We start from the raw sequence: 10815 nt of genomic DNA on the forward strand, positions 1-10815 counted from the left end.
GATTCACCAACTTCTAAAAAAAAACTAATACTTATCTTAAAAAAATCGGCAGAAAAATTTAGAAAAGATAAAAGTTTGGTTTGAGATAAAGGATACAACTTCCATTTATATTAAATTTAAATAAGATCTGTACAGCTGTTTAGTCCAGAATGGATAAACATAACTTTGAAAATTATAATATTAGTATGGATTCGTGGTTAGCAAAAACAAAAAAAATATAATAAAAAGAATTTTTTGCTTTATGTATTAACATTCTTCTATTTTATTTTATGGTTATACGCTAATTAAAGATAATTGTATTTTATTAATCTATATCCATATTCTTATTTTTTGTATTGGTTACTTATATTTTAGTTATAACTTAAAAAAATATATAGGTACGTTTTCTTGGGAAATATAATAGATATTCGTGCGCCACGAGTATCCATTGTTCTACTTCATGAATTTATAATCTGTAATACAATTATTTTACATATGAAGGTCAATGAAGCATCATTACATTATTTAAAGATAATTAAACAATAGTAACTATATTAAGGTTTTGTACTAGTAATCAACTAGTGATGTGAATTTATAAGCTATTTAAACAATTAATAATAATGAAACTGCAATCGTAGTGAGTCGTTAACGTGATCCTGATACATTTGAGATGAGATAATAACTTCGCGGAAAAAATAGATTACCATTCACACGTGGTGTTAATTACCACTGTTTGTATTAAATCAGTAGGGTCTGACAGTATTACGAATTATCGTATTTACGAAAAAGAACATTGAAATGTCTAAGTAACTCATCACTTTCGATGACTACCTCGATGGTGTAGCAGTTTAGCTCACCGTTTTACTTGCATGGTCGCAGGTTCGATTCCTCGCACGGTACGAACATTTGTATTCAATTAGGCATACATAAAAAGAAACTTCCAATTTTTTTTCACAGGGACAGACAGAAATTTTATTTTCGATATACATAGATATTAGACGACGACTGAATTGCGTAGGATTTCAATACGACATTATCTGCGCAGTAACAGTTTTTACTTACATGCTCCACTGCGCATGTCCATTTGTTTATTGTTTACATCGTTGGCGAAAAACAACTTAAATAAAATCTGTTTGTCCACTTCATACTTACTGCGAGCTACTAAAACGATCACGTGATCTCGTGGTATAATCTAGACTAATATGACTAAGTTATGTCTGTGGTATAATAGATACTTTTTATAGACCAACGTCATATTTATTATTTATCTAGCTGTTGATTGACATTGTAGAAAAACACGAAACTATGTCACTATATTCGTAACATATTAAATATATTCCTCAATTACTATATTTTAATACAACATAAATTTGGCGACGAGATGTCGTTGGAACGTTTTAATTTTAATATATTTGACAACAATACAGAAGACTGGGATTACTATATACAAAGATTTGAGATCGAGTTACAACTTCATGGGCTTGACGGAACAACATCAGATAGTAATAATAAGAGAAAACAATTACTTCTCTCCCGAATCGGTCCAATATCATTCAAGGTACTTGTGGATTATTTTCGACCGACTCCCGTGACATCGAAAACTTACGAGGAACTTATTAAAGTACTACATGAATATTATGGCAAGAAGACCTACGTTCTCTCCGAACGGTTATCTTTTGCTACAAGATATAGAAACGAAAATGAGACAATTTCACAATTTATACTACAACTTCGTTCACTCGCTGGATACTGTGAATTCGGAAATACACTAGAAGAACGAATTCGAGATCAACTAGTAATCGGCATTAATAACATTACATGGCAACAGGAACTCATCAAAGAACATCCAACGAATGATTCGAAACTTGCTGATATTATCGCTACACTGAACAAACTGGAACAAGCAGAAATACAGAGTCAACGTTTAACAAACAACAATTATACTACTATGGAAACTACTAATGAATCACCGCAAGCTGTAAACAAACTTAACATCAACAACAATAGAAAACCCGGAAAGAAAACAAACATTCCCTCAAAAAAATGTATATTTTGTGGAGGAAAATACCACCAAAATTTGAACGACTGTCCTGCAAAGGGGAAAAGATGCAATGCTTGCAATAAAATGAACCATTTCTCGAGCGTTTGTATAGGTAGTGGTCATTTAAAAATAAACAAGTATAATACAAGACAAGTTTCAATAAAGAAACATCGTACTGATAGCGAAAATGAAGATTCTGATGCTGAGAGCACACACACTCGTGCGGTTGGTTTTCGTAATCCTGCCAGCAAAATTATGATATCGACGAAACTTAACAGTATAGAAGTTGATATGTTATATGACCCTGGGGCAGTACACTCAGTTATTGGCAAATTGTTATGGAAAGCAATTGGTCGACCAACACTAAAAAAATGTAAGAATCTTGTTGCCTACACAGACGTCAAGATCGAGACTCTGGGAATCTGCGACATAACCGTAATGGCCTTTAATAGTGTGAAGATATTGTCAGCCTATGTAACAAAACATAATGACTTACCTTTATTTGGATTAAATTGGTGTTTACAATTCAACCTACCTATGCCACCGGGGGCTCGGCTCTGTAACATAAAAGAACCCATAACAAAAACAATTCCCCCTATAACAGGACAACATAATAAGGATGAGGTTGAATGTTTACTAAAGGACTTTAAAACACTATTTGATGGGAAATTAGGTACAATTAACTGTCATACTGCCAAGATCCATATTCCTAACAATGTACGTCCTAAGGCTTTCAGACCACGACCAGTTCCATTGGCCCTACAGGACCAAGTCAACGACGAATTACAGCGTTTAGTAAGAGAGGGGGTTCTAGAACATATTGATACAATGGTAACGCCGATTGAGTGGGCATCACCTATAGTCATTGCAATTAAATCTAATGGAAACGTACGTATTTGTGCTGATTTCAAAGTAACGATCAACCAGCATGTACAAGTTGATGACTACCCCTTACCAAGGTTTGAGGAAATTACATCCAAATTAGCTGGGGGTCAATTGTTTACAAAAATAGACCTTAAAGACGCCTACCTTCAATTATTGGTACACCCGGACTCCAGGAAGTACTTAACGATCTCAACACACAAGGGTTACTTCCAGTATAAAAGATTACCCTTTGGTATATCTTTTGCACCAGCAGTTTTTCAAAGAACCATGCATCAAATCCTAAGTGGGCTGGATGGTGTTGTATGTTACCTCGATGACATTTTGATAACGGCGGAAAACCGACATGAGCACATAAAACGAGTCAGAACAGTCTTACAAAGGCTACAAGAAGCAGGTATTAAAAGTCAGATAACTAAATGTTTCTGGTTACAGGAGAGTGTAACTTTCCTTGGTCATAAGATTGATAAAAACGGTTTACACCCAACATCGGAGCGAGTTGAAGCTATCAAAAAAATGCCAACTCATTGGAGTTGAACGTGGCCGAATTACGATCCTTTTTGGGTTCCATTACATACTATGGTAGATTTATAGACAATTTACATGTTAGATGTGCACCGTTGTATCGTCATTTGAAGAAGAACCAAAAATGGGATTGGACCAGCGAGGATACCCAAATAACAAACGATCTGAAAAACATTTTAACATCGAACGAAACACTTGTCCACTATGATGAGAAACAGCCTATCTACGTCAGTAGCGATGCCTCTGATAAAGGAATTGGAGCAGTGTTATTTCATAAAATTAATAACATCATGCGTCCAGTCGCATTCGCCTCCAGAACTCTTTCCGAAACAGAACGTCGATACTCAACAATCGACAAAGAGGCATTAGGGATTGTTTATTCAGTAACAAAGTTCCATCAATACCTTTATGGACGAAAATTTACTTTGCTAACAGATCATAAGCCTCTTGAACGTATTTTTAGTCAAGAAAGAGAAACACCCAAAGTCGCAAGCAACCGATTACTTAGATGGGCCATGATCTTAAACAGTTACGAGTACATCATAAATTACCACACGGCTAAGGAGAATACTCCAGCAGATGCACTTTCAAGATTACCGCTGCCAAACTCTGATTTAACTATAGAAGAACGAACAGGGTTACCCCAATTTGCCCATCTCTTACATCTTAGACTGAGTAATATACCCGTAACAAAACAAAAACTTAGAAAAGAGACACTTAACGATATAAACCTTAACAAAATCAAAAACTTCATAACAAATTATTGGCCGGAAAGAAAAGAACTACCGATAGAAATGCATACTTACTTCGAGAAACGAGAACAATTGTCATTTGAAGATGGAATTATCCTGTGGAACGGAAGACTATGTATACCAAAAAAATTACAATCAGCCATACTAGAAATGTTACATGACGGACATAATGGGGTAAATGCTATGCAGTCACTGGCAAGATTGCATGTGTACTGGTCAAACATAGACAAAGATATTCAAAATTTTTCGAAACATTGCAAATTATGCCAATCTTCAAAAACCAACACTAACTCTGCACCGGTGTACCCTTGGGGAGTGCCGCCGGAACCATGGCATAGATTACATATAGATTTTGCGGGACCATTTCTCGGGTACATGTGGCTTATAGCAATAGATGCTTATACAAAATGGCTGGAAGTTATACCAATGAAATCAACAACATCAGGAGCAACAATAAGTCGTCTAGACAACATATTCGCCACATTCGGTATTCCGAAATATATAGTTACAGATAATGGCCCTCAATTCATATCAAGCGAATTTAGAAGCTACTGTCAGAGTATCGGCACAACACACATATAAACAACACCATATCACCCTAGAACTAATGGGTTAGCTGAACGTGCTGTCCGAACATTCAAAGAACGTATGCTTGCCTCGGATAAGAATATTGACATACATGGACGCCTTAACAGAATTCTTCAGGCATACCGGAACACAACCCGACGTTCAACGAACAGAACCCCTTACGAAGCGATGTTTGGAAGAACAATGCGTACTACCTTCGATTTATTGAAACCTAACATCCGAGACGATCTAGAAAGAACGCGATTATATAAGGAGTTGAGACCAACAAACAAAGAAGTTGTCCCACCAACATATAAACTTGGAGATAAGGTTTGGGTAAATAAGCCCTTGACAAAGGGATCAGATCCTGCAATAATAACGAAATGTAACGGACCATACTCTTACGAGGTGGAGTTTTCAAATGGAATTCGTAACCGTAAGCATTCCGATCAATTACGTCCAAGATTGAGCGGCAGTCAGGATGATGACCCTACAAGTGCTTACACCCACTACTATAAACGTATAGACACAGAGGATCAATTACAACATGGTGATTATAGAAACCAGCTATCACCGATACCCTCTACGAGCGCGCAACATCCTGAGGGTCCAATAGTGTTTCAAGATGAGGATGCAACTTTTCCGTCGACATCACGTGGCGCCACTGCCACTACCACAACACCGCAGCTGCAAGTGCCACGTCGTTCGCAACGCCAGCGGAAACTACCAGCACGATTAGGTTTATAGAGACTAGAAGCTTTGTTTTCCATTGGGAGGGAGTAATGTGGTATAATAGATACTTTTTATAGACCAACGTCATATTTATTATTTATCTAGCTGTTGATTGACATTGTAGAAAAACACGAAACTATGTCACTATATTCGTAACATATTAAATATATTCCTCAATTACTATATTTTAATACAACAATGTCCATTTAATTTTTTGTTTGAAATGTATCTCAAATGATCCTTGACGATTTTAAGAATTCCTTCACGTATTGTTGAATACACTGGTGTAAAAATAGGTAGTATAATATTTTATAAGTTAGTAACGGCACAGATAATATAATATTACACATGAAAATTATATATAGAATAACTATCAATAAAAAATACAACAAAATAGTATTCCTAGAGAAGAAGTCTTATAATATACTTTATTTTATTTTCCCGCGCTAAAGAATGGATGTCTGAGATTTCTGTTATTAAGAAGTTATGACAGTAAAAGACAAATAAGAGTGACTCCTTTTTTTAGGCTGCCATAGCCAAAGTTCAATGTAATTCTATTATTGTAAAAAACTTTATTAGAGTGTAATCTCTTAGGCATATTACATTTTTTTATAGTTAATTGTTACACCTACGTATGTTCGAAATCAATCAAGCAAATGAGACTGCTACTTCGTATAAATACCGTAAGCTATTTATACGCTGTCAAAAATTTGATCAACATTGTTCGTGTAGGAACGTTTTTTGTTGATTTTATAACGGACTCGCCTACATACCTTAAAATATGGCAATCATAGAGTATAGGTGGTCAGTTATACTCTTAGAAACAAAAGATAAATGAAGAGAAAGTAAGACAGATATCAAGAATAAATGTATAGTAATATTATAAAGCTTAAGACTTTGCTTATTATTCTAAACACGCCAATCTCAAGATATATTGGATTAAAATTCTTTGAATTTTGGATAGCGCATTTATCGTGAAGCTATATAACAGCATACTAAAAGCAGCGGAGCATCAACGAAAAATTTAGCAAAAATGGGTCAACTAGTACCTATCGTAGTAAATAAAACCGCTATTCATCTGGTAAATAATAATTATATACCAGAGACATTTAAAAATAACAATAGGCTGTTTATGGCTCTGACTTAATTTATCGACTGTCGATTGTTTTCGTAAGTGGCGACTACGAGTTTGATTCAAATTTACTGCTATTAATAGAGTGTCATTTACTGTTTCGGCTATCCTTACTCAGGCGAATGACTTGCATACAATTTTTGTACTGTAATATGTAGTATGTCCTCTAGTAGTAGTCCTTCCTCTCCCTCCCCCCCCCCCCCTCGCTCTGGATAATAGGTATATATAGCTTAAGATGAACTTGTTTTAATCTTATTTAAGTATTTTCATGTGTAATGGATTACAAACAAAAAAATTTTTTTATAATATTTATATATAACATATCTTTCGAATACATACCTTAGTAAACACAATGTATATCATTGTTTCTCTACTGTAATGCATTTTTTTATTCACTGTATTTTAATTTAGCTATGTCTATAATATAAATTTAGGTTTATGTTACATTTACTTCCATTGCACTAAATATTAAAAAAAAATCCCGTGATGTTTCGAAAATAGCAAATGGCCACCTAGTTAAGTATGTCTTTGTACACTGGGATAGAATTAATTTCATTCCCCTAAAGCTTTGACCCATTTAAACTAACTGGATCTTCCAACTGTATAAGTAATACAATTATTATTTCTTTCTTTGCCTCACCCTATATCCTTTTGGTCATTTGTAACTTTCTTGTATCAGGAGTGATCTTCACAACTAGACCATTATCTCTCCTAGACACTATTCAATAATTTTTATGGATATAATGCCCTGTATTATCTAGGTTACCGGTTCCTGTTGCTTGAGAAAATATGTTCAAAGCCAATTTTAACAGGTTTTATTTTTACATTTATTGTAATCCCACTTTTAGTTGTAAACAGCTGTTTTAATATAATATTTTTTTATTTGCCGCACGTACTAGGCACCGCATAATATGAGTATTGAATAGGTATCTGTATTTGTTTGTATTAATACAACTGATTTCCATTATTGCCCGATTGCCAAAGCGAGGACGAGTGATATGTAGGTATAAATGAGGTGTTTATATTCAAGAGTTCCCTTTCTTCGTGGCAAGTGATAGAAATGTTCTCCATTTGACTTTCTGCCAGACCAAATTCCTTACTTCCCTATACAATAGAATTCTATTATTTTTTATTTATATTATATACAATATATATAACAGGGGTCAACCTTATCGAGAGTAACTAGTGCTGTGCTATACTGGTCTAAATTTAGCACTAAATCAGATGATAGTAAGATGTCATGAAAAAACTCTATGAGCTGTGTTTCTTTTTATTTGTTTCGATCAATAGAATTTCGTCTTAAAATCCATCGATTTCAAATCATTTCTCTCAAAAACTATCTTGCATATAGGAAATAAAAGCCACTGCTCCATGTCAGTTATGAGGTGCGGTGACCTTCTAAAAATCTGTGCTTGTATTTTTAATAGCCCACTAACAGTTATGCAGTTGCTGAAAATTTAAAAATTAAGCAATCGCACCTTTAAAACATCTTCACGGGCAGTTCATTCATAGAGGTGAACACTATAAATCAATACAGCAACCTTGGAGACGATATACTATAACTTTACTAAACTTCCCATACATAAATATTATATTAAGACAAATCAAGACTCTCCGAAACAGTCGGAAATTTCTGGACAACCATTTGAAAAATACATAGCGTACCCCATGTATTTTTTCAATATTATCTGTTATGGGACTAGTAATGAATTAATGTATACACATTAATTCATTACTAGTCCCATAACAGATAGTTGTATAACTATACCGCCCAATAATATATTAATTGACAAACTAAAGATCTTAACGAAATTGGAATTAAAAGAATATATATGAATATAAAAACATTAAAAAATATCACTGTTGCTGTGCCCTTATCCTGTTATTTGATAACGGCGCAGTATGTGTTCTTCAATTAATTCCTAACACTCCTTATAGTTGAATTTACTCTCCTGTATAAAAATAACATAAATAATTACCGTCGGCATCATGCTGATCAAAATCATTGGGGAATAGTAGACATGTATCCACAATTGAATTCTAAATGTTGCGGTCACAACTACGCACCCTTCTAAATACGAGTTCATGGTCTTTGTCTTTAGTGGTTAACAGCTGACATTTATGGACAAGTGCCATTCGATTGTAAACCTTATTGTGTTGAGTTGTAAGGTGAAATAACTTCACGTATGTACTCTGTAACTACACGTTCACCAGTATAGCAATAATATCGATCACGACATCAATAGCCTTATTGTAGCGACCTTGCACCTGCTTTTTTTAGAACCACTGGGTCCAACATTTATATATAACTATTGCATAACATAAAATCTACATTAAAAGATGGTACATGATACTTGCTTCGTGTATAGAGTCATGGCCTAAAGGTGGGCACTCTCAGAAAATACCTTAGTAGGCTATTTTTTATTCTAAGCGCTTAACGAAATGCGGTGTGATATATGCCATTAACAAATCTAATTGGAGAAGAGGGAATTGTAGGCAATGGGGACTATTACCACATAGGAGTTGGTAAAAACGATATGTCCCAAGTGTTACATAAATTGTAGGCCATCTAGTAGTCATTATTTTCATATTATATCAGTTCTGTTTCATAGAGTGGTAGAGTTGATAAAAAATACTTAACGGTAAGTACATATCTATCAATTTTACAATCATAAAAATACAAATGTATGTATATATTACTAAAGTTTTGTAGGTATGTTGTTGTTGCATGACAAAAAACAGACATAAGGCGCAAAAACTCTTGTAAAGTTAAAACGAGTAACGTACTATCATTTTATTGTGCAATTACATATTCTTTTTATTGTAAAGTCACCCTGACAAGATCAAAAGTTTGAATTGCATGTATTTCCGTTTGGTAATAATTTCCAAATGAAAATTATTAAAATTAACAATTGAATGATTCTATGTCTTTTAACAGATTCAGTTAAAAATACCCTATATAATTGTACCTAGTAGAATTTCACAAATGGTCACAGAAAGTACCAATTTGAGTATATTTCAAAATAGAAACACAAGCAATAAAATTTCATAATCCAATTGTAGGCTTTTAACATATAAAAATGTATCTAATATAATTACAGATCTACACACAGGTATGTAAACGTTAATTGTAAAATATTACAGTAATATTTTATTAATTACACAATATATCTGGACGGTCATTTTATGCGGCCAGCCGTTAAGAAATATGCCGTCACCCTAACACCGGTCGAATCTTTGATATCCCCGCTACCTGTATCATCCCTCGGTATCTTTTATATTTTTTTTTCCTTTGCTATTGTATGTATTTTTTGTAGATTGAATTACTAGTTGTGAGGTTGCAGCCACAATTCGATACGGCCGCATTCTTGATCATTTAGTTTATTAATGTGTATGCTGTATGAGTGAGAGGGACGAAATATACGTTTTTCTTTTTTACTAACCGCTAAGTTTGGAAGCTGTTTGGGTACGTGAACACACGTCTCCTTTGATGAACTTCGTCATAACATTATTGGTTCGGACCCTTTTACTAATGATAATTATCTTATCTGTGCTTTTACGAACTCAGCGCAGTGATAGAACAAGTTATATTAAAATGTACCTACTACTTCGAGACAGTATCATGTGATTGTTTCTTTTTATAATTGGTGGTGTTGGTCTTGAAGTTTAGCACATCGTTTTAATTCCGATAGTCGTTGATTCGCTACCTAACACGGTATAAACATTTGTATGTAATTGTTTGTTTGTAAAGGTCTGGGCGTTTTTCTATGTATAGTATGTAGGTATGCATTCAGATAACAAAAGTATTTATATTAGTCCTTTAGTAGGTATATACCCATAACACAAGCTAGCTTGGGACTAGATAGCGCTATATGAATTCTCCAGGGATATTATTGTATATTACTTAAAATAATATAAAAATCACTAGAAAACCAATATTCAATATGTTAACGGGATCTTATCACGAATGATTGTATGGCAAATAAAGATATTCACCGCTTTCAACTTTTCGACAAGCTTGTATTGTACTGCTTGAAAATCAGTTGGTCTGCATAATGCACAATTATTCAAGTTCTCATTCCATCACTCAAATTCACAATTTTAATATTGGACCATTGACTCAAATAACTTATATGACTAATTTAATGATTCATATTCATTTTTAAACTTAAATGGAATTCTAAACTGTTTTTTTTTAAGAAATA

General features: G+C 33.9%; 2 protein-coding genes across 2 annotated transcripts; both read left to right on the top strand.

Moving 5' to 3' along the window:
• Nucleotides 1-1360: 1360 nt before the first annotated feature.
• Nucleotides 1361-3439, top strand: LOC131843936 (uncharacterized protein K02A2.6-like). The gene has a single exon (XM_059192722.1). The coding sequence runs from the start codon at nt 1361-1363 to the stop codon at nt 3437-3439; it is 2079 nt and encodes a 692-aa protein (XP_059048705.1).
• A 278-nt stretch (nt 3440-3717) lies between these two features.
• LOC131843937 (uncharacterized protein K02A2.6-like) lies at nt 3718-4761 on the top strand. The gene has a single exon (XM_059192723.1). The coding sequence runs from the start codon at nt 3718-3720 to the stop codon at nt 4759-4761; it is 1044 nt and encodes a 347-aa protein (XP_059048706.1).
• Nucleotides 4762-10815: the final 6054 nt, after the last annotated feature.

Source organism: Achroia grisella, unplaced genomic scaffold (assembly GCF_030625045.1).
Source record: "Achroia grisella isolate CSIRO2021 unplaced genomic scaffold, CSIRO_AGI_Agris_v1 utg359, whole genome shotgun sequence".
NCBI classification, from domain to species: domain Eukaryota; kingdom Metazoa; phylum Arthropoda; class Insecta; order Lepidoptera; family Pyralidae; genus Achroia; species Achroia grisella.